This window comes from Phoenix dactylifera, chromosome 17 (genome assembly GCF_051530095.1).
Source record: "Phoenix dactylifera cultivar Ajwa chromosome 17, Ajwa_hap1_PhDact_Kaust_v1.1, whole genome shotgun sequence".
Lineage (NCBI taxonomy): Eukaryota > Viridiplantae > Streptophyta > Magnoliopsida > Arecales > Arecaceae > Phoenix > Phoenix dactylifera.
In genome coordinates this window covers 8,473,597-8,499,431 of record NC_143206.1, presented here as the reverse complement: position 1 = coordinate 8,499,431, position 25,835 = coordinate 8,473,597, and the positions used below count along the sequence as shown (strand labels likewise).

Below are 25,835 nucleotides of genomic sequence, written 5' to 3'. Positions count from 1 at the left end.
TTTAGGTGCATGCAGCATGATGCTATGTGGGGAACTTTGTACGTATTCTTTATTTAATGCTTGTGAAATTTTTAAGGCAATGTGAGCGTTCATGTTCCTCGAGCGACATGGATATTGGGTCTGCATTACCATTCACAATTTTTTGGGATGATCTCTCTGTGAGTTCAACTGGACAGAAAATGCAGTATTCTCAAATGTTTATTGGATTCACCATCAACAGCCTCCAAGCGATTGGTTCTTTACTTCTTTAAGCCGCAACCACAATTTGGATCACGAGAATTTCTGGTACAAGCAGTAGGGTCCTATTGATCTACTACCATAAACAATCGCTTTGCATCAGAATTTTGAATCTGTTGCCTGTTGTGACCGTTTATGTGTGCCGTAGTCCAAATGCATATAGTAGTATTAAACTGGTATATGCAAAAAATCATAGAATATGATTTTTTTGAGCTTTTCTCTTTGTCAGGCAACATGATAATAATATAACAGCCAATGTAACTTACAAGTACCTAATCCCACATTTTTAACTGTTTGATTACACCTAAATGGAACTGCAAAAACATAATTTAATTAGTTACAAAGTTACAAGAGTTAACATGTTACACATAAAAAAAAACAGCTCTTCATGCTCCAATGAAAATGTCAAAAGAAAAAAAATCAATATCATCGGTCCAGCTCTGCTTGCCAAAGCTCCGTGGAGGCGCGTTCTCTATGCCATGCTTTTAAACAAGAACTTCCATCTCCATGGACTTTCTTTGAGCAATTAAATACATTGATGTTGCACCTGGAACGATGTGTTAGTGATGATATTTAGAATCCTATCAGGTCAAGAGCAGTTAATGGATTACTGGCAGCAGGTTGGAATAAGACGTGTCATTTGAAATAATTGGCACAGATGCTACTGTAATCTCTTCTTCTTCCTTGTTTCAGGGTTCTCATCAAGTATAACAATGTCGTCGTCAACATCGTCATTGTCGTCCTCAACTTCTTGAGGATTTACTTGATCATTGACATCACGGCTTGAACGAGGCGTGATATCATGAACATTGTCTGTTATTTCTGACATTTCAGATAGTTTTCTCTTTGTCCCAGGTTTTGCTGGAGCTATCCCAACCTCATCAGAATTCTCTACCATTTCTGTGACAGCTGGATGTGCAGTCGATGTACTCTCGCCATTGCTTACAAGCCGAGTGTCTTTCTGGGTAGGAGCTATCCATCCAACCAAGACCAACCCATCAGGTTCTTTCTCCTCATCAAACTCCTCCCTGCAAATATCAGCACAAGACGTAGATTAATGACCAAAGGAATTTCTGGAAAAAGAAGAATGCCATTTTATCAGATCAACCTTATACTAGCTGCAAATGTAGATCAACTACAAATGCAGTTAAAAGACAAAATGCAGCTAAAAACAATCAAAACTCCTAAAGTACACAGAAAGATACGGTCAATACATTTCTCATGCCACTAAATATTAACAGCTTGTAAATACATAAACTTGGAGTAGAAAAAAGAAATATATGTGGATGATCCTCCTTTCCACTCTTAAATTCTGTTTCCATTTGTTACCTCCCCTAATACAGTCACCAACTGAAACAGCAGTACGGTTGAAGTAGATTAACACTGACCAACCCAGTGTCATAATCTCCAACCCTCATTTGACCAGTTGTAATATATGAAAGCTACTGTTCACAAAATCTTCTAGATCCTCCGTGAATACTTTAAACTTGATAGAAGTGGATGCGGATGCAGTAACAGATTCAGGTGGGGACATGAAGTTCTCTTTTAAAAACTATAACATGGGAATTAGTTTATGGGGAAATCACCAAGGACGTGCACCACCTTAAGTGGAAGATTCCTTCCGCTAAAGATGAAACAATAATTCTATCTGGAAAAGAAAATGGTGCATATATTTGTAAGGTAGTGTTATAATGCTCTTACAGGAGCAACTCCAAAAGTTGCTCCCACCGACAAATGAGAAATTTATCCTCATGTATTGCACTAGTTAGTTTGCATCCATGGGGTTTGTCATTTGGTTATAGTTTACATTCATGGGGTTCTTTCATCATTTGGTCCATTGCATCAATGTCACAAAAATACCCGGATGCATGTAGAATTATAAAGTAAATACCTGGGGTGTAAATTTGTCACTTGCTGATAGGAGCAACTTTGTAAGTTGCTCTGCTAAAAGCATAATGATTATCCATATATGAATGCACGTAGGTATTTATGCATAAACACATGTATGTCTGCATGTATATATAATGTATGTGTGATGACAGGAAAATAAGCATATGAAATATGGCAGCCACACTACCTATATAAAGAACAAAGACATAAATGATATGAATTTCATAAGTGCTACTAAAGATTGAGAAAAGTCCAAGTACCCTGCACTGCAAATCTACAAAAAAATAATTTAAAATAAAGCTCTGAAGAGATGAATCTACAAGTAAGACAAAACAATATTTTCATCTCAATGTTGAAGCACATTGCAAGTCGAGATTGGAAAATTTGTAACTCTTTCATATGTATCTTGGGAATACAGATGCAAAGAAGCAATTACGTCAGTCATACAAACAAATTCAGAATATAAAGAGGTGTCAAAAGAACATTTGGATATTTCCAAGAAGTACAGCACTAACACATGGATATCCTAGACATGTTCATGAATCTTGGATTGCTCTCCAAATCTCAAAGACAGAAATTTGTCATGTTGAAATAGCAAGCAGAACAAAAGAATAGTGTACTGCATTACACTATTGTATACCATGAATCTTTTTGATATTTCTTTTTCGAAGTACTTCGTCATTCTTGTTCATTTCGATATGGAACTATGAATACCATGCATTCTAGGGTTCCAAAACAGTGCAATATACAAATGATAGCTGCTGGATGTATTTTCCGAGTGACTAAATTTTCCTAAGCAAAAAAAAAAAAAAAAAAAAAAAAAAAAAAAGTGGCTAAATTTTCAGCAAATTTTTACTTTTTTATTTTATTTTTTTGGATATTTTCATCACTTTTCAATTGAAACAGCAAAATGCAGAAATTGCAAAAGAAAAAAAAAAAAGCAGCCTGGCCAACATACTGAAATTTAAGTTTTCAAACCTTGATCAAGAACCAACCTGACCATAACCATGAAACAACTGTACCTTCATTTCATTTGTTGTGTACTTCAATTCCTCTAACCTTTCTCAATGCAACAATATGTTCCCAATTTGTCTGGGAATTTTGGAGTGCCAACACTTCCAAAATCTTGAATACCTCAATGCCTCTATGGAACTCAAAAACTGGATTATGCTTACATCAGCTAGAAGCGCCAGCACTTAGAATGGATTTTTGAACTGTCTGATCAAAAAATCCCTTATTGCAATCCATGAAATTCAAATTCTCACCTATTTTACTACTCAGCAATATAATCTAAAGTATCTAGACTATTTTAGCAAAAGTATCGAACTTATTTTTCCTTGTGTTTCCTTCTCTTTAGTGTTATTATAGCATCAGTAATTTTTATGACACAAGTGTCACTGACTGATCAATTTACTCTGGTAGTATGAATATTTTGGCATTCTATCATATGAAAGTGTTTCAATGTCAAGAATTAGATAAGGATTTGGCAGTACAATTGCGGACATCTGCATATTTTGCATGGGTGCTAAGTATGTAAGTAATAAACTTTTCCCTTTTTAAAATTTGACAAATGCTAAAGCAAATGGATGTGAAAACCGCCACACAGAATGAACCATGCTAAAGCCCCACATGTTTGCTGAATAACTCACTCAAATAAATAAGTGTTTTTAGTTAATGTTGCATGCAGATGATCTGTGCCTACATGCATGCATGCATTTGTATGCACAGCACACCTCTTAGATTCTTATCTTCTTGTTAAACATCTGGGTTAAATAAATTGACATGATATGATATAAATACAGACCCGAACAATGTCTGAGCGGATAATATTACCAAATTAATAGATCGAAATATAATTTCTAATAAAAACACCTACATTACGAACACCATATATATAGCTTGATACTAATAAAAATTATTTATTCTCTGTCTCTATGTTTCTTAAGATATAAGCTATTAATATGAAATCAGTCTTCATGGTTCCATAACCAAGCTAGGTTTGTATTGTATTTAACAAGAGGAAAAGTAAAGTTTCTAATAGTCTGCTTGGTAATTTCTGTATCGATGCTTTGATTCTATCACCCATGTGAAACCATGACACCTACAATTGAAGCACCATCATGCCTCTACTATTGAAGAACACATGCAAGCAGATGCAGATGCAGTTATGGGGCAACAAGGACAGCAAAATTGCCACCTACATGTAGAAAGTCTCAGACATCCTTATGTTTGTCTCCAAGAGAGAAATTTGTTATTAGAGATGATACCTGCTTAAGATATCCCTATTTTAGACATCCCTGATTTAGACATTCCTTGAGAAATATGTTACCCGAGATGACTACCATCAACCTGTTTCATTAAACTTGAATGACATAATTTATTCATATCCGTGAGTTATAAAATTGTCTCTTAAGTCATCGATCATAATGATTTATTGGCACTTATCTGCTTCATAAGCTTGACTCTAATTCTTACAGAAATGTCTAGATTTATTTCCCCATTATTTTCTATAAGAACATAAGAAAACCGAAAAAATGGTTGCATGATGTCATCTCTAGGTCATCAATTTTTTATCATGTCTGCGTTTAGACAAATTTGGTGAATAGTTAGACCCTTACTATCTAGTTAAGCAATTAAAAAAAATGCTTTTACCGAGCCCTTTTCAGGGGAAGAAGAAACTTCATCCAAATAAAACCCTCCAAAAAATTTCCTTGTTATTTTGTATTTTTCTTCCTTCTTGCCATATAATTCCTACATATATTCGAAATAACATGTCTACAAAGACCCCTATTTACCTAAATCTCACCATATATCTATTTATCCAAGTTCGACTACAGCTTGTGTGTGCTACCATTAAGCATATTAATATAAGGTACCAGGGCAGAGGCCAAACGAACAAATAAGACGATCGAAATCTAGTGACTGCCTAAAGACACATAAAAAGGGAAGAAAAGGCTTATTAAAACAAGGTAATGCTTAAAGAACAGATGCAAGCACTGAAGAAAGACCTGTGCTTGATGTTTATATTGCATGACAATTCCTGCCGAAGATCCTCAACTGTGAGCACAGTCCCACTGGTAACTGGAGCAGGAAGTTCTGCTAAGGCCTGCACAAAATAGCCATTAAAGAATATGTTAAGGACCATGATAAAAATAGAACCAACTAAAGAAATATTTTAAAAAGAAAATAAAAGAAAGAGACCATAACCTTGTCAATGTTCAAAGCATAATTGGCAGCAACATCTTCTTCTAAATCATCACCAGCCTCAAAAATGAGAGTTGAGCCATGCATTATCATTGGTGAATTCATGCCCAGTTTGTTTTTTGCTATCTTCTCAACAAAGTCCCGTAACTTTGAGGTTCGAGTGTTTATCTCCAGAATTAGGGGTGTCTGTTTCATATCATGTTATACATAATTATAGTACAGCATACAAAAAGATATGTGCACACGAACACAACAAGATAAACATATGCATACACAAATATATCATAAGCTATAAGAATACCTCAGAACAGACATAACATGATTTATTAGCCTCAAATGGCTGTACTGGCATTAAAAGCATCTTTCTTGATGGGTGTTCAAGACAATATGTCATCCTGAAAAATATAACGAGTATAATAGATAAGCATATATCTATCCAGTGAAAGACTGTTATTATATGCAAGCAATCAGAACAAATAAAAGATAGACACACATTCCTCAAGCCCACTGAGGAAGGTGAAATACTTTAGAAAAAATGGAAAAACGGAATAATACCAACTGATTAGACTAAACACAGCTAATGTCAAACAACACACCTCATGTGAGGAGAAGAATTATTACTAAATGTAGAATCAGCAGAGCAAGATAGCACAAAATAGGTTCAGGTATATTAGGACACACCTGCAGTTCTCAAAATCACCCTGGAGAATCTTGATTGCTTCAATTACTATCAAACCAGCAATAATAGCATTTGTTGTTGCCACAGCATGAACAATATTGCCAGCAATACCTTTAGCTTCAAAAAGACTATGCAAAGAAATTCCAAAAGAAGATGCCCTGATATTTGCTGCAGCAGTCACAAATTCTACAGCCAATTGGTCATCTTTGTCAAAAGTCAGATTCCCAACATCCTGAAAACCAAAACCAAAGAGAATGTAAGGTAAAACTATGACATAAGAACTAAAAAGAATTTCCTGAGAGAAAATGGAGATGGACCTTCTGTCGTTTTTCAATAAATAATCTCAAGGCCTCCAAAAAGATCCTTGAATTCTCAGAAAGACTCCAAATATCCTGAGGATTCTTTAGACCAAGAGACAACATAGAAGACACCACTGACTCCTCAGTCACACAGTTTTCCAAACTTCCATTTTGCTGGATAAGGTTGTCTGGCAATACATCTCTGACATAAAGAGGCCTAGGTTTGTTTCTATTCTTCCATGTTTCTTCATTAGCTAATGCAATTTCAATGTTATAACCGAAAACATGATCATAAATTTTACGAGCATACTGTTCAGGATCCTCATCTGTCCTTCGCTCAAACACATCTTCTGTAGGAGCTGTTAAATTGGTGCCATCATTGGAACGCACATTAAGATCATTCTCCTGATTTTTATCACCAAACAACTTCGCAAAAAGCAGGTCCTTTGCCCAAACAATGCAGTGAACAAACTGTCAATGTAAGATACAGATTTCAATATTACACCAGGACAATATAGAAATTATTAAGAACTAGTCAAGCATACAGTATGAATTTTCAAAAATCTAGCAATTAGAGTGAAAATAGAAAGCAAGATCTTCATTATCCATTAGTTCATGACTTGAGATTCTACAATTTTGAATTAAGCACATTTTTAAAGACTTAACTAAGGAAAAATGTTGCATGCACATAACGCATGAGCTTGTTATTTGTTGCACTTTAAAGTACCTTGGTTTATTACCTATTATTAACTATTTAGTACTATTTTATTCTGTAATGAGACTGCACAATGTCGTAAACAGTCTGCATGAGTGGCACCAGTAAGGTGTCTTGCCTATAGGTTGTAAATTTAATAAAAAAATTATGATATCTTGGAGCACTAGCCATAGTACACTCACTTCAAAATTACCCCTCAAATTTCATATTATCAAACCTGCACCACATCTCATGACCATCGCAAAAATTTCAAGGACCTACTCATCCATCAATATATGGTGCTGGCATTGGACGGTGTTGCAACAACGCTCCAACCAGTGATCACCAAAGGATCAATCTAACATGTACAGGACTCAGCATGCAGGACATCAACCAACACAAAATCACATCCAACTCTAATGCACTTAGCACCTTGTGCTTGATATTTTGTGGGGAATCAAGATCATAGACGGATATCTGCTTCATCACCAGCATCAACCTTTTAAACGAAAAAAAAAAAAAAAATCAGATGCTAAACTGTAGTTCCTGAATTAAGTAGCCAGAATCAAAATCAGGTGTGGGAGCAAGTCCATGGTGTAGGCACAAGGAAGCGGATATTTTAGAAATGCTGTTATTAAAAAAGCACTTAGGAAGTGGGTGCAAATTTGAGATTCCAGAAAGATTCCTAAGCGTGTGCATTACCCTAGGTAGAAGATACTAACTACTAAGGCTTTGAATCAAAAACCGGGCCACACTCTCATCTCCAGCCCTTTATATCCCCTTAGAAACAAATGGAAGGCCTTTTAGATCTTCTCCACCCTCCTATGGTGATTAATGAAGCCATTACGTCCTTATCTAGGAGTTACATTTATTTTGTAGACATATGCATTTCCTTTAGAATAAATTTGAGCCAATTCAGCTTTGGAACAGATTCTTTCAAGCCTAACCCACTTGTCTACAAAACTTGTTACCTCTAATCGACCTGATGTAAGGTTTTTGTAGAATTTCTATTTCTTGCTTTAGCCATTTATTCTATTATTGTCCATAAACATAAATCGCTTGTCATGGACGATAAATCCCCTCTAAATATTAGTTACTTCTAGCCTTAAAAGCCTAATTTTTTCACCAATCCCAATCATTGGCATCATATATCTTTTTCAGGCCCACTCATCAATAATTTTATATTTCGTTATTGTTTTTGATATATGGTACCTGCATTTGGGGTCTACCTCCTTCTAAGAGGATTCATGTGCCAACATCAACATATAGTGGCCCCTGGGGAACTCTAACATGATCAGCATGCCTTCATTCTTGATGATTTTCCTTCATAGAATAATTCCATAGTTTCCTGGGCACACATTTGCTTTCATGGAATTAACTGTCTTTTACGAGTTGCATGACAAAAGTCTTCTCTTCCAGTTCCTGACATCTAGAAACCTATCATCTTGCCATTCAAAGGAACCGCATTCTCCTTCATGGCTATCTCGTAGATCACAACATAATTTACTAGTGCTGGATCTTTTTCTTTCTTATTAGAGTTTTTCTTGCTCTTTTTATTCAACTTCTTCAAGTCCAGGCGAATCTAAATGAAGCAATTTTTTCCAGTTTTAAACCAAAGTATTTAAATACCGGTGGGACAAGAAGGGGCGTCCCACAGTCTTGTGTGTTGATACAAAGCACCATCCCAAGTGTCAGTACAGCACGAGGTGGGAAGTAACTAGGACAGAACATCCACCATTCTGGGGTGTTAGGGTGTAGGTCTTCACTCTATGGAAAAATCGGGACAGCCCTGTCCCATAGTATTTAAAACCTTGCTTTAACAAATTGTTACACGTGCTGCAACGCCTCTAACGGACATAGCCACCTTGTAACAAGGCTTTATAGCCATCATTCCACTTACATCCCTTGTGCACAACATTCTGATAATAGTCCACTATTGACTCATGTAACTCTTGATCTTTTGACATCACTGGCATTTTAAGGTTTCCATTTTTCAGTTTGATCTGCTTTCATGTGCCTTAAGATCATTATTGTACTTGTTTAAGCCTTAGAACTTGTTCAAGCTCTTCTCTCACCTCAATTCAACCAATATCTTCGGCACATAATGCTCTTTGTCACTTCTGTCTTAATCCTTGGTGTTGCTTCATGGGTTCACTTTGTCTCGATTGTCGCCGCACAATATCCTTCAATGCACCATGTGCATTGTCCTTTCAGATCATGGTCCTAATCCACCATTGCCGGGCCTGTAACAAAGTTAAGTTTTGGTCCCATGATGATTCGTTTCAGTGAAACTTTTTTCCACAATAAATCAAGGTTTGAGAACCCAACCATAGTGCAGTTTGTATCACCCCATACCAAGCCCGCGATACATATTGAAACATTATCGACAAACCATGAGTTGATATAGGGGCGTGATATTGTAGGGTACCATACCAGTACATGGCTATTATGCACTCATACTTCAGTGTTTCAAAAACTATGAGAAATACAAGGCCTCAGACTGGTGGACAGATATCGAACAAAATAGATCAATTCGCAAGAACAATAATGAAGAAAAGGAGTGAGGGTGGACACAATATCCACTTGAATAGACTCAAATATATGCCCAACTCATAAGCACAATAAGAGTTACCAGGCTAGACCCTGTTAGAAATTACAAATGATACGCACAAGACAAATGTACTGAATTTAGCACAACCAGCAAGCCTGAGAAACAGATGCCCTATCTGAAAGACCAAAGCTAAGAACTAAAGCTACAATTTCAACAAAAGCTTTCAGCTGGTATACTAAACATTCTCCACAAACAGAAAGAAGGCGGTAATGATATGATATTGATCTAAAATTTACCAGATGGAAACAATCCCTTATTGGAGTTACATTACAATCTGAGAGTCTGACTCTAAAGGATACATAGGTAAGGAAGTGCCTTAAACATTGACAAGCAAACCATAATCTGGAAATAATTTTGAAAACTTATACAAGTTAATAGTCGCACAAGTTATGGCACGAGTACCATCCAACTAAGAAGATCCGATGGATCATTTTGGTGCATGAATGCTAGAATGCAAAAAATGACTTCAGGCATAGAGATAATATCATGAAATAACTATGTAATCTGTCTCCTAAGACTTGATTGCTGACATTTATCAGGAGTTGGATACGTGCACTAAGTGCTATAATTCAAAACAGGATGCCCATTTCCCACTGTAACTGGAAAGAACAGAGCGTACAAGGCAAATTCTAGCAGGCTAAAGGAAAGGGCTTCGTGGATCCTAAGATTGTTTCCTCTCTCCAGAGATGTGACGGATATGGTATCATTTTGTAGAATTTAGCAGCCAAAAACCAACTCCAATCTAAAGGAGGTGAACTGATATTTGTAATCAGGAACTCCGTATTCTAGGGCCTGAAGATGACAATTCAACATGACTAAGCTTTGTATACACTTCAGCACTACATCAAACTTATCAAAAGAAGACTGCATGGACAAGATTTAATTAATGTAGATAGTAATTTGCCTTCACGTGAATGACCTAATTATAGCAAAGCAGATAAATTGCAGAGTTTCTGTGAGAACTGATATTCAGGTCTCCCACATGTGATTCAAACACTCTTTTAAAGAACTGATGAAGCAATTTGATATTTTGAAATAAGGGATAACAACAGCTAGAGAAAAAACCCAAAATTGCTTTACATACTAGGATTAAACTCAAGGTTGTTCCCCTGATTTTCCTGAGTATAATATACTATAACAAACTATAATGGGCCCTTCCAAAAAGGGTTGAGCAATCTAGAAATGCATTGACTTCATGAAACAAGAAGAATGTGTGCTTCCCACAGTAAATTTCTGTAAGTTTGATCCAGAACAGCTTAAGTGGAGGTTCAAAAGAACCAAATGGAGTTTCATAACCCTTTTTTTCCTCCACTTTCTTCATTGACCAGCAGTTTCTCTTCTTTTTTAAAGGGGCGTATGGTCGATAGGAATAACAGCATGGTTCAAAAATAATGACAAAGAAATAAAAAGTCTCTTGCTGTTCCTACCTATGTTTTCAGTCTCATCATTCGAACCCCATACCATTAACTTGTCAGTACAGCTTAGCTCAATATGGTATTGCCCCATTAATTAATGTAGATAGTAATTTGCCTTCACGTGAATGACCTAATTATACCATAGCAGATAAATTGCAAAGTTTCTGTGAGAACTGATATTCAGGTCTCCCACATGTGATCCAAACACTCTTTTAAAAACTGATGAAGCAATTTGATTTTTTGAAATAAGGGATAACAACAGCTAGAGAAAAACCCAAAATTGCTTTACATACTAGGATTAAAGTCAAGGTTGTTCCCCTGATTTTCCTGAGTATAATATACTATAACAAACTATAATGGGCCCTTCCCAAAAGAGTTGAGCAATCCAGAAATGCATTGACTTCATGAAACAAGAAGAATGTGTGCTTCCCACAGTAAATTTCTGTAAGTTTGATCCAGAACAGCTTAAGTGGAGGTTCAAAAAAACCAATTGGAGTTTCATAACCCCTTTTTTCCTCCACTTTCTTCATTGACCAGCAGTTTCTCTTCTTTTTTAAAGGGGCGTATGGTCGATAGGAATAATAGCATGGTTCAAAAAGGATGACAAAAAAAAAAGTCTCTTTCTGTTCCTACCTATGTTTTCAGTCTCATCATTCGAACCCCATACCATTAACTTGTCAGTACACCTTAGCTCAGTATGGTGTTGCCCCATAAATATCGACATACCCGCCACTTTCTTTGTCACCAGCAGTTTTTCTTCTTTTTAAAGGGATGTACTGTTGATAGGAATAGCAGCATGGTTCAACAAGGAAGACGAAAAAAAAAAGTTTGTTGTCGTTGCTACCTATGTTTCAGTCTTGATATTCGAACCCCATGCCAGGAAATTCAGTACAGGTTAGATCAATATTGTATTTCCCCATATCAACACATGGTACACTGTTGGAATCAAGAGAGCAATTGAACCATGTGTCATACAGAGCATACCGAGCCTTCATAGTGTACTGGCACTGTACCAGGTCGATACAGTATCGCCCTAGACCGGCTGGTACAGATCGGTACTGCAAACAAAATTGTGCGCAGCAAAACTCCATCCGCACAAGGAGAAAATGTTTTGAGTCTGTAAAGTCCATGAGAGAATGAAGCAAGGGAAATATGTTGATTTTGCAGAAACAATTAGGGAGTTTCAATTGATCCTTTCATCATTACTGCTGTTGCTTGGTAATCATGAGAATAAAGAGAGTAATAATAAATTCTTTAGTTAGTTGTCTATCATGAATGTACTTAGCATGTCAATTTCATCTAAAGCTGAAAGAAAAAGTCATCTTATGTTTCCTCAAACTTGCATCAAATGAAACAGAATCTATATGGTACACTCACACTAGCAGAAACCTCAAAACTGGCAGATGTAACACCCCAAATAAACACATTTTTTCCATGTTCAACAGATAAAAAGACGAAACCAGAAACCATGTTAATCCATTTCCGCAGAGAAAATTTAATTAGTTGTATCAATACAATATCATTATATCACTCACCTTCCAACATAAGTTGCATGTAAGTATTTGAAGGTCATTAGGCTAACAGCACCCATTAAAATATAAGACCCAATGATTCATTATAAGAATTTTCAATTACATATTGCAATACAAAAATTTGGAACAAGCATTCTTTTGAAACAATACTTTGTTTGTAGCAAAATGTTCCTAAGCAACAACATACTTAAAAAAAACAGTTTTACTAGAAAAGCACACAGGAATTAAGATTAGGCATCTAGCCGTAGTCACTGATGAAGATCAAACCTTTGAAGGAGTGCTGGTGATGGTGCAAACAGGATAGGTCTTCGGGGTTGGTTTTGGTTGGCATTCATAGCACTCTGTTTTACCCTTGACATGGACAGTGACCTGCTCCAATCATATTTTTAATATATATAAATAAATAGTTAGATCCACTAAGACAAAATGATACACAATCAGAATCACTGTATTAGATTGTCAACAAAAAACATTAAATTAGTTCATACAAAATTAATCAGTGTATACAGAATCAGACGCCTAAGCCAAGAACATTAAACCAGCTCATAATTCCATATAAGCAATCATGAACTAGAAAAGTTCAGAAACTTCAGAAGTTACCGAGGAGTATAGTTCTTAAAAACAATCGTTTACAACAAAAAACTGAAAACATGCAGTTCAACAACAGACTGGAATCATACTATCTTTTTAATATGATGCAACGAAAAGACAGTGAGAACATACTTCACTGGATAAATGAATATAATAGTCAGGCAGGTTTGATGGAATGTTAGACTGTCAGTCTTTGGGAAGAAAGAATGAACTCTTTGATGGAAGAAAAAAAGGAGCCTATACTACTGAGCAACATGAACTTGAGAGAAGTACGGATTGGAAAAACAGAAGCATGCCTTAATCATTTATCAACTTAGTAAGAAGAATATCGATCAAATGTCACATTAAATTGGCAGTGTAGGAGGTAAAGAAGTCAGCTAGAGTATGTCTTTAATTCATAAAAAAATCTGATAAAGCAGTTTCCATTGCACGTACTGTCATCTGCAGATTGTAAGGAATGTGAACATGCTCAATTAGGGAGGAAAGGCCCTTCAGCCATAAGTAACATAATAACAGAATATTCACCGCATCAGCAAATTCTAAAATGTGCAAAACAGTTGGCCATCAATTCTTTGCTGTTTAATGGATCTGACGGGCCTAGCTTCCCAACAACTCTTGATCCAGAACAAACTTGGGACGCAATGCTTGCAGCCATCAACACTGCCCGGAAGACAATTTCAATATGCTTGCATGTTCTTTAGATGAAACAAAATAAAGAGGAAAGCCTGATCAGATTCGGATAAGAGACATGGCCTTCATTGATTTTTCTAGTCCAAATCTTATATTGATTTCTTTGTTTCTTAACTGAACTAGATCGATCATTTTGATCATGTAGTGCAACCTTTCCACCTGAAATTGACTTATAGCTATATTATTGGACTTCACCACCAGCATTTAGGATTTTACTGCATTATGTTCAACAGTATGTAGAGATCTTACAGTGTCTTTAGAACTTTGTGAGAAATTGGACTTCCTAGCATCCGTTCAATGGCAGACTTCACATTTGATTAGAGTGGTAGATGATTGAGAACAACAATTTGCCTAAGGCCTTAAGTCATTAGAGCAGAAGAGTGTAGCAATGAAGTTTTTAATAAAAAGAAGTTCGTAAAGTAAGATAAACAGTCATCATCACGCCGACAAAGATCATTAGCATAACTTGAAACATGGATCCTACTGCATTGTGCATTGTAAAAATCAAGACTCTTATATGTCAAAAAGGACGAGATATCTTTTAAGGCTCAGGTCTCTGACAACCCATATTCAGGAAGAAGATTTTGCGCTATATAAGTTGCAAAATGACAGAACATAAGCAGGATTTCTACAGGCATTTGTTTCCAAGGAAACAAACAGTTTTAATAGGAATTGTGCTTAGAGAGATCCAATTATGCTTTTTTATTTTCTTTCAAAGATGAACAAAAGAGATCATTAACAGATGTGTACTGTGAAGTGAAGACACTCCAATCTCTTTTAAATTTTATTCCATTAAACAACTCATATAATCTGATTTTGATTGAGTAAATCAGGCTCATACCAAAAGCATAATTGTTGAAAACATCAAAGCAAGTTGTAATGTCCCTTGAGTCTTGGACTTAAAGATGGAGTACCGACATTCTGAAGTCTTGTATATTTGCCTTTTACTTCTAATATAAGAGATATATATTAGATCAATGATGAAACAAAAATGCTCAAGAAAATTTTGAAATAAAAAGCTTTGAACCAATGGAAGAAGACATGAAGAACGAACTAGAAGTATGATATGAATGGAGAACAAAGAAGTATGATTTAAAATATATGAAATATGTTAGGTACTACAATGGAAGATATTAAGCTCAAGGAAGATAGCTATTTTTTTCATGCTATGAATATTTAAAACTTGAATTATTTGAACAACGAAGATAATGTTCATTTTTCATTGTTAAAATAATGATTAAGGATATAGTTTCTTGTAAGGCCATCATAAAATAACCTTATCTAGCTAACAGCCCTGAAGGGGTGGATGGGTATAGGGTAAAAAGTGGGCATTAGCCCCTCCTCATCTCACAAAGAAACAAAAGGAAGAAGAAGGTGGGGGGGGGGGGGGGGTCGCGGAATCTTATGCATAGCTGATATAAATTTTGGCTTCTTTTGGTTGCAACAAGAATTTGCACACCATTTACCAATGCATAACTACAATTATTTGACTTCATGAAGGCCTCTCTAGCTTCCCTTGCTAACTAGCAACTAGTAAACATCAAATTAAAATTAAACGTCAAACAATTGCAACAAGAGCAAGCTCCTTTGATGAACAAGGCAACAACCCTTAATTTACAAGTAGTTATGGCATAGGACCTTGTAAGATTATGTAGAGACCTAAAAAACATGTACATGTGTACAAGTAGACTGACAACTAACAAAAGATAGCTGTGTTCAAAGTAAATAATATATAAAAGTCAACAACTTTGCAAAATACATGGTAGGAGTATACTTTAAAAAGTTAAGACATCTAGGCTTATTTTCTTGCATGAAACTTGAAAGCCAAGATTGACAATGATCAGAATATTTGGAAGGAAGCAATTTGCCATCAACATTTTAAAGGTTTGCCACATAGGAAATTGACTTACATGCTTTTTTACAATATTACTTTGTTACATTTTTAAGGGAATGAATATAATAATTGCACAGTTGCCAGCTCTAATCCTTCTTGGTCAAGTGAAAAGATATTAGTGCTTCATATTTGAAAAGTAATTATCAGATTTGTTAAGCCTGGTATACATTGTTGAATCTTTCCTTATCACCGTAGACTTTAGGGTCAATTAGTTAGTTAACAAGATTGTCTAAATTTCATGTCTGGGCCTTTACAATAATATACTTGACAAACTGTTGTAAGCTTAACTTGGCAAATCAAGTTTGTTTCTTAATCTTTGAATAATCTTCATTCCACCTATTTAGCAACAATTAGACACCATTTGTAGTATAAATTAGTAAAAACACTAATTGCATTGCCACAAAATATTATCAACTTACAATGTTTACAAGTGTCAAGCTTTTGTAAATTCTATTCCACTCTTGGCCATGTCCTGCATGACAAATGATTTTCAACTACTAGTATGTTGAAACTATATATAAACCCCCAACCAAGACCATTTAAAATGACAAAGTGTATTTTCTATTACTGTTTCAAAAAATTATCCTAATAGAAGCCAATACAGATACAACAAGAAACATATTTTCATGAGGAAGTTATATAGAAAGGATTGCCTAAAACAGGTTATAGAAGAAAAGTTGGCCAGAAAAAGATCTGTTAAGTTTGACAATCATCAGTTCATTGTGTGTAACTAAATTATGTTAATCATATCAAACCATCTCAGTTTGCCTTTTTTGCACATGTCCTGGACAATATAGCTATACTAATACGAGATCATTATAAAGAATGGCTGTCCTGAACTTAAGCTGATTGCAATTAGCTTGGACAAAGTTCAATGGTAATGGTTAGGGATCTCCCTCAGCTTCAGACAGAAAATAACACTTAACTTTTACTACTCTTCCGATATCGTATTTTTTGTTTTCTGATATGTTGTTTTCTATAAACATTAAACAACATAATTGTATCCACTGTGACCATGAGGCAGCAATAATCAAAGCCTTAGACTCAACAAAAAGAATAATCAAGTCTCAAAACAGAAGCAAACCTTTATTAACATGTGACACTCAAAAGTATCCTTGACAAAAACTAGTCTACAAAGTTCAATCTGATAATGGAATGCATGCATAGGGTGTATTAATGCTATAAAAAATTAAATAACAAATTAAAAAGAAAAAGGAAACATCACTTAACCTGCCCCAGAAACCCTGTGGTTCCACTTTCAACCAAAGGAACTTCAGCAGCCAAGCAAAGGCGGTTAACATGTCGTCTAGCATCTAAGTTATCAAGACCATTCAAAACCACATTAAATTGCTTAAAAAATTCCACATTGAATTCAGGATCCTTGACATTTGCATGGTATGGTGTTATATTGATGTGAGGCCTAAATTTTAGGACAGCGTCTCGAGCAACCTGATATCAAGAACATTACTTGGAAGCAGTCAGAGCAACCTTGACACAAGGCACATGAGAAGCGTCAAGTATGATTTAACACAAGAAAACATATCAAACTTTATTCTTACTTTAGCCTTAGATTGCCCCACATGACACTGTCGAAATAAAAATTGTCTATTTAGGTTACTGACTTCAATAGTGTCCATATCAATCTGCAAATATCAAACAGAGTATGAGTATAGACAGTAATACCGCATGAACAAACATTCTGCATTTTATATGAAATTTAAAATGAAAAATATATCCAAGCAATCTATAACTGTATAAAGTAAAAGATAGCTTTGCCGTGGTCGTCATTAACATGTCGTCACAAGCACATAAACAAAGATCACTTTTCTGCCAAATTTATTTTAGACTATTCTGTATGTTGCTACAATTCTATTATCAGAAGTTTATTGAAGTGAAGAATAAACAAAGATCACTTTTCTGCCAAATTTATTTTAGACTATTCTGTATGTTGCTACAATTCTATTATCAGAAGTTTATTGAAGTGAAGAAAAGAATGATCTGCTGCTCCATTCTGCAATCTGGATTTTACTGAAGCAAAGGTTAGCCTACTGGCCAGTATATACTCAAAACAGCATGTCCATGGTCAACAAAGATAATCAACAGAAACAAAAATAAATGGAGAAACATAAAGGTGGAACCAAGTAAAGAAAGAGAATAATCATGTGGATTCCAGCTAACTATTAATTACAAACCTCTAAAATGTACATTATAAAGTGCAGCCTGGCTCTTTTATTAAGCTCAGAAAAAGAACTTATGAATACAATTAGATTGATGTTTTGAATAGGACTTGATCCACAGCTTTACTTTAAAGAAAGAACGAAAGGATATATATATACACAAACAAGGTCTGACGAACTGGCCCGTACCGGCCGGTTCAAGCCGTATCGGACCGATCTGGCCTATAACCGGTACGGGCCGAACCCAGCCGGCACTGGGGAAGACGAAGAGTCAGAGAGAGAGAGAGAGAGAGAGAGAGAGAGAGAGGAAGAGAGGGAGGGAGGAGAGGCCTCTGCCGCCCGCAGAGGGCCAAGGAGGAGGCGGAGCCCAAGGCCGCGTCCCCTGGCCTTGGCCTCCGCCGCGCCCCCGTGGGCTCCGCCCCCCCCCCGGCCTCCGCTGGCCCTCCCGGCCTCCGCTGGCCCTTCGCGGGCGGCCTCTCCTCTGCTCCCTCCCTCCCCCACTCGCTTTCTCGTTCTCTTCTTCTTCTCCGGCTCCGGCGGGGAAGAGTGTTCGGTTCGATACCGGTTTAAACCAGGCCAAATCAGAACTGTACCGGTCCGATAGACAACCGATACGCCTACCGGTATGGTGAACCTTGTATACATATATATATATATATATACATATATATTATTTTAATACACTCCTGATATTGCCATACTAGTCATCTCCAGATCAAGGTAGGCTGATGATAGGATAAATGAATGGTGCATTTAAACTCTGGGTTTGGTTTATGTCATAATATGCACATTCATGAAATTTCCAAAAAGACTGAAATAGCTCCTGCATTTCCATCAAATTACTAAACTTGATAATATCCAGATGCATCAAAATGGACCCGACAGGATGATTAAAATCAAAGGGTAATTATCAATATGTAGTCCATATTTCATATCATGCATTAGTAACCAACCAAAATATATTGCCTGCTTAATCTTGTTGGACTTATTTAGTCCTATCCCTTAGCCCTTTCAACTAGAGTAGTCAGTTGTAAGAATTAGATCATTGTTCTCTTGTTCTCTCACACATTAGATCTTGACACGTGATGAGCATAATATAAGTTGCTTGATTTGTAAAATCATTAATAAACTTTTTGGTTAATTCAACTTTTTGCTTTTGTGTATGCCTACAAGTAGACATAATTCGACTTCAGTTTGGTACATCTCGCTCATATACTACATTGAGCTAGTAATAAAATTTGAAATGCGAAAAGGCTTCTAAAGCTTGAAAGCAGGTGCAATGGATGCAAGGAGAGTGCAGCGCCTAAAAGATGATAGTATTCACTTTCAGATGCAGGAGAAACTTCAGAAAAAGGTGGCAGTTCACTGTTTTGGAACATAGATAAACCCATTTGAGGAGGAAAAAATATATATTATCTAAAAGGCGTTAATCGTTCCATATCTGAGCCTTGGGCAAAAGACTGGCATTGCTTTACAACTTCAATCTTCAACCTCATAGCCATACTTCTTATTGATTTCAGAAATTCCAATACCCAATTTTTTTAGGAGATGTGTTAAATGCCCAGCCTTTACCAGGACTATATGTATCTTCAATTTATTTCAGTTTTGTTACTTTTAGGAGAACTTTTGGAAGAGAATTCAGGAGATATTTGATGCCACTTATGGCCTTTCAGTTTCATCTTTCTTTATCTTGGTCATTCTATGGTAAGTTTTGGACACCAGTAGTTTCAGCAAAGGTGGCAAATTTGACCTTAGCTTGTTTACCTGATCCAACCCAAGACATATGAGCCACCTAATCAATCAGGTTGTGTATGGGGTCAGTAAACTTGTTTGATTGGTGAATCAATCAGGTTCAAGTCATAGGGTTCTGAACCATCGGGCCAAAACTTTATTTATCTTTAGCATATTATATTTGTAATACTATATAAATAATTAGAATAGAAAGGATAGAACAGGGAATAGCACCAATTAAGTTAAAAGTGATAGAAGCTGATTGTGGTTATTTAGGCATTTACGATGTCAATCTAAAAGGGCTTCAATGGAAAGGTGTACTTAATTATGGAAAGAGGATTTAAGACAAAGGGGAAGACCATGATAGAATGGATGAGAGTTGTGAAAGAAAAAAAAAAGATATACAGAAGATCAAAATAACATCAAACATAACATTAAATAAGAATGATTGGTGTATGAGGATTCATCTAAGTAACCTCAAAAATTTGGGACAAGGCATGGTGCTCCTCTTCCTTGCTCTCCCTTCTCTCCTCCCTTTCCTCTCTCATCTTCTTTCCTCCATCTCTCTCTCCTTTCCTTCTCCTTTATTCTCCAGCTCTTCTCTCATTCCTTTCTTCTCCTTCCTCCTATCCTCCTTTACTCCACCTATTGCCATGACCTCGCCCCACCACCATAATAAACCCATCCAAGCTCTACGTCACCAGCCCACCATCACCTGCCTCCTCACCCCATGAAGGTCTGACCACGGGGCTGTCACCCAGCCCAATGGCTACATCCATTGTTCTATCCATATTTTTCTTTGCTCCTCTGTTGCATTGTGGCTGCCCTACTCAGACCTACCACCACCCAGACCTCATCATAATCCCCCTTACTAACAAAGCTGCCCTCATCACCTCACTACAAGATTAAGTCATTGCCAAAGCTGTCTACTACCAGCCCACCCTATTGTCAGAGTTATGGAGTCCCCATTCACCCTCTCCTCATTCCTTCATGACTCTTTCTCTCTCACTTTCTCCTCTCTACTACCCTTCTTTGGTTCAGCTCATCTAGGATCAACTTGCGAGCAAGTAAAATTACTCTATACTAGTATTAATAATGGAGAGCAACCTAATCCAAACCAGATCAAACCCATTTTACTACAATCTCTAAGTTTGGGCATCCAAATCAGAGATTAGTAACATAACAGCCATGGTTTAGCTTACTCTTTTCTCTCTTCCTATTTTTCTCTGCTTCTTTATTCTATTCTTCTTTGTAGTTCCTATTGTTGTTGGTGAGTTCAAAGCTTAATTTGTATAAAATAATTCATTGCTACTACCCTCTCTACTGTTGTACTTAATGTGATTTAGAATATATTCAAAGTGAGTATGATTTGATCCTTGCATGTAATTAGTTTAATCTTCATCTTTCAACAGCTGCTGCAACATTCTTTTATGCTGTTTTTTTTGTAAAAATGATCAAAATAAGCAAACAAAAAAAATCAGATCCAAACTGATTTAGGACTCCATTTCTTTTGCCAATTCTTAATTTGTTAAAGCCCCCATAGACGTATTTCCCTTCATTTCTTTCAACCTAAAATGCAGAACAGTAGCATAAAAATCAATTAACACAATACTGAACTACACTCTTAAGCACGTAAGTCCTAAAAAATCCCCACCAATCTCTCTTTCATCCCTAAACTATATTATGTCCTGTCTCAAGGTTCTATATAACAATTCTGTCATAAATCCTTGTGATATCCTTTTCTTTTTGGCCTAACAGCACTCTTATTGAACCTAGCTCCTTAGGATCCTACCTCAGCTAGTTCTTAAGTACCAACTCTCTTTACGCCCACTTAGTTATGAATTTCCTATTTCACCTAGGTTTATCATATCTTTCATTAAAACAAAAAAGACAGATTATGACTTAGTTTAATGTCATTATTAGCATCTTGATTATTAAAACAAAAAAGACAGAATAATTTAGAAAATGTTAGCTCTCCTTCCAGGTGCAAATTTATGCAAGGCATCTGTAGCTATCTCATTTAAGGCCCTAGCAACTTCTTCAAGCAATCTGGACCTTAAGCTAGCGTAACCAATTTGGGCAATTCAGAGCAAGGATTCACACCCCAACATGTCCTGGCATGTCCTGGTAGTACCATACCACTCCAACAAGAAAATGATACAAAGATGGCCCCAAGACAATTGATAGGGATAGAATGGGATGGTTGCATCCTGACACTTCAAATAGTGATCCATCCTAAGACACAATTTTTCCCTCTTCATTCTTGTTAATATGGTTGTTCTAGTCCATCCCAACTTATCCTGATACCACACCAACCCAAGACCAAACCAACAAGGGTACTAGTATTAAGGCTTTAATCCTGCATTTGAAACCTAAGACAGGTGATTCCATTGTCCTATAATAGTGCTTGTGTAGGTGTTTGAACCAAGCAACTTAGGTAGCTAAAAAAGTAGGTCAGGTACCATGTGAAAAATGATTCAATTGCACCTCTAATGATAATTACTCCATCCCCACACATGCCCTAGAGGCAAACGTAAGGAAATGGTAAGAGAGAGAAAGAGGAGAAGGAAGTAGCAAAATGGTTCGACCTAGGACCAACAACGACTCTAGCACAAAATGGTAAAAGGCAACAAAACTCAAGCTTTTTTCTTTTTCCCTTCCCTCCTCTCTTTTTCTACTTCTCAATGTCTTTGCCATGGGAAGGACACTAGCTAGTACTACAGCAGCTGATGTTGCATTTAGGGGCTACTATTATGACTATTGTCATTTGCAACTCTTGTTGCTATTTTACTTGGCCCTGCATAGAGGAACAAATGTTACCATGTTGACCTCTAGGTTGCAATGATGACTAGGTTCCAAAATCTAGGAGTTAGTCGGAGCTCCAGCCACCCATCTGTTGCAACAACCTTACAAAGAATTCAGAATTTATGACAAATGTAAGATTATAAATTGTTCTAGATGAAAGAGTGGTAAAATTGCTAAAATCCTTATTAAACTTCTTCTCCCACAAACATGGCTATTTCAATTTACAAATGAGCCATCACTACCATGGTTTATCTCATAAACTACAGTACCCATTTGATCTAGGAACCCGCCAAATGAACATATTTATTTATTCTCGTCCCAACAAAAAGCATCTTCAGACCCTCAACTGTTCATACTTCATCATGAATATGTTAAACATGTAGGCACATAAGTTTGTTCATAACTAAAGCTATAGGTATAAAGAATCTCTCCCTTCTAACTAGTACCTATATCTCTTCTAGCATGTCACCTTCATTAAAGGATTGCCATTTTTTCAAATCCTATCGTTGGTCCACAAAATTTTTTCATGTGTTTTTTTGATTTCCACTTCTCCTTCAATTCCTTATGCTTTTATCGAATGAGCACTTCCTCTTTTGTCACCCTCACTCGTTTTGTAAGAGATGTATTTTATATCTACTAGGTGCCACATACATATAGGTCCTTCACACTGTATAAATCTGCATCACCTGCCAATCAGCCACCATTGAAAATCTACATGTGTATCACACTGTCCCCTACTAAGCACAATATATTTGTAATAAACTAGTACTACAAGTAATGGGACGTTAAACTCTATTTCTAAGAACTGCATTTCATTGTCATCTACAACTAAGTCGTGTGCCATAAAATCCTAACTTCATGTACCATCCACCACTATACAGAATTAACGCTCATATAGCATTCTTTTTTATGGCTATCTTTTGCATTAATATCCCATCACATTCTTTCCCATTTTGCTATATTTTGCCTTCATCTCATTACATGACGAAATGCCTCTAGACCTTTTCTTCAGGACTTATCTATGGAAGCGCACATTTTTTCCTTTGGAAAGAAGCGTACAATACACCTGCTTGATGAAAAGGTCCTAGAATCATAGGAATTTCATGGGCCCTACTGGAGTCTCACAACATAAGCATAACAGCCCCTTGCTGCCAAGGCAGCAGGTGGAAACCTAGTCCCACTTACGTTAGTAACTGAAACAACCTGGAACAGGTTTCTACAACCTAGTCATTACATTTCTACAAGATGTTTTCTTCTCAAGTTTCCAATTTTAAAACAAAAAGTCACATTCAGCATATAAAACATTTTTGTAGCATATCTCATTCACCATCCCAGCAATCCTAACCTCTCGAAAACCAGCAATTTTCCTCATCAAAACACTCTGTCACTATTATAGTTTCCAACGTCAAAAATTCCGCCTCCACGGTCTTCTAAAGAGCTGGTCTGTCGTTGAAACTTCACCCACAAAAAAATTAATCAACAGCAGTAAAAGCCAAACAGTAATCATAGAATCATAACCCCAGCAAACAGAAAAAAATAATGCTTAGTGGTACAAAGAGATTCTTTTTCTTGTGCTAATACCCTAGGCTACCAGAACAACTAAAACCCTTCAAGAACACCCAAAACCCATCTGAGGAAAAAAGAAATAAAGGGCACTGGAAGCAAGTATTAGCTGCTTACAATGTGAATATCCTGAAAACCGGAGAGAGCGAGGGTTTTGAGGAGCTCGCAGCCAATTCCGCCGGCCCCCACCATCAGCACCTTCGCCCCCTGCAACCACTCGTTCGAATCGCCTCTTCTACTTCAGCTCAAATCAATTCCATAAACAAAACAACGCCCGAGAAAAAGAGCGATACCTTAATCGCTTCCAACTGCGACCCCGAAGCCATGAGAGCGACCGAGAGCAGCGCAGAGACAGCGAAGGAGAGGGTTTTGATGGCGGATTATAAGAGCAAGATGGAGAAGAGGGGGGGCGAATCCAGAGGGCGAAGCTCAGAAGCCCTCGCGGCCGAGGACTTCTCTTGATTTCGGGGGAAAAAGCGAGGGGCCCGCTTCGGTTCTTTGAGAAACCGGAGGTGGAGACGGGAAGTTTAAATGGAACCTTTCCTCCTCGCTTGTACCTTTCTTTTACGCTTTTTTGCCGACGGAGTAATTCCAAAACGCGCGTGTAGGATATGGATGGGAGGGATGGATGCTATACATAGCTGGGAGTTGGGTTAAATGGTCCATCCATGTGAAATTCTTAGTTAAAGCCCAATGGAGATCAGATTTTGTCATTTTGATGTCGCTATTGGCTAGACTTTGATACAAAATTTTGCTGACAAAAAAAATTATGCCATACTTATATTAAAATTTGTGGAATTTGCATCATCAATCAATTTATATAAACAGACGAGATTGATGTTTCTTGTATGTTGCAGTTTTCTCGAAGTAAAATACATTGTTTCATCAAAATAATACAGTTGTCACATCTGGTGATGCAAAGCAAAGTTATTTTCTTCGCACCAAAATAATTAATTTACTCCATGGCTATTAAGATATTAAAAAAAATAAATTAAGTTACTTCTAATTATAGGAATTATATATTTTGGCTATTATAACTTATATAGACATATAAAGGATAGGTTTAACTCCTTTAGATCACATGTTTATGATGCCAAAAAATATTCGTTAGATGTTTGAAAGTTATATCTTTAGTCATTATAGAGTTAAACCATCCTTGCAAAATATCAGATAAAGTTGCAAAATCACCGAAGAAATCGGAGTGATTGCTCTTATGCCCGCCACTTCTTATTAGATTGATCTTGTTTCCTTTATCAAATGAGTAAAGTTTTGGATTCATTAGTATGTTTTGAAAGCAATTGTACCAAATGCATGGTCTTTTGTATTTTTTGATGTTTAGTGGTTAGCGAGAGCATCATTTTAGCATAGAACAGATGTTAAAATTATTTAAGACGATCCGTTTTTTTGAAAGATTAATACATGAAGAATAGTCTATGAGCACTAGGTTTGATGAGGGCACACCAGATTTGATGAGGGTTCAAATCTTGGTTCAACGGGGCAGACATTGGATTTGACCTCGAATGAAGATAACTTGTCTACAATCCTTAATTTTTGCTTAGAATTGATATTAGTTTGAAGCAAATAAATCGGAGCATAAGATATATGATTCCATGTATGCTACTGATAAGGTGGAACTCCTATAGACATCTAATACCGACCAAGAAGCTAGCAGTAATAACATAGGGGTTTAAATTATGTTAAATTTCTCTTTGGCTTAAATTTACACTATGGTAGCGTAGGTATAAGTTAAACATAGTGTTGGTGCATTTTAATATTAAAGTTTAATATTTATTTCATTTATGAGGTTCACGTACTTAATGACT

The 25,835-nt window shown here is 36.5% G+C and overlaps 1 protein-coding gene across 1 annotated transcript; it reads right to left on the bottom strand.

Annotated features, from left to right (window-relative positions):
* Positions 1–495: 495 nt before the first annotated feature.
* LOC103697019 (SUMO-activating enzyme subunit 2-like) lies at positions 496–24,618 on the bottom strand. The gene is made up of 11 exons (XM_008778781.5): positions 24,306–24,618; positions 24,130–24,219; positions 17,296–17,379; positions 16,967–17,185; positions 12,829–12,930; positions 6,328–6,780; positions 6,013–6,242; positions 5,633–5,726; positions 5,335–5,517; positions 5,136–5,233; positions 496–1,265 (listed from the first exon to the last, which is right to left on the bottom strand). The coding sequence occupies exons 1-11, from the start codon at positions 24,336–24,338 to the stop codon at positions 899–901; spliced, it is 1,953 nt and encodes a 650-aa protein (XP_008777003.2). The 5' UTR covers positions 24,339–24,618; the 3' UTR covers positions 496–898.
* Positions 24,619–25,835: the final 1,217 nt, after the last annotated feature.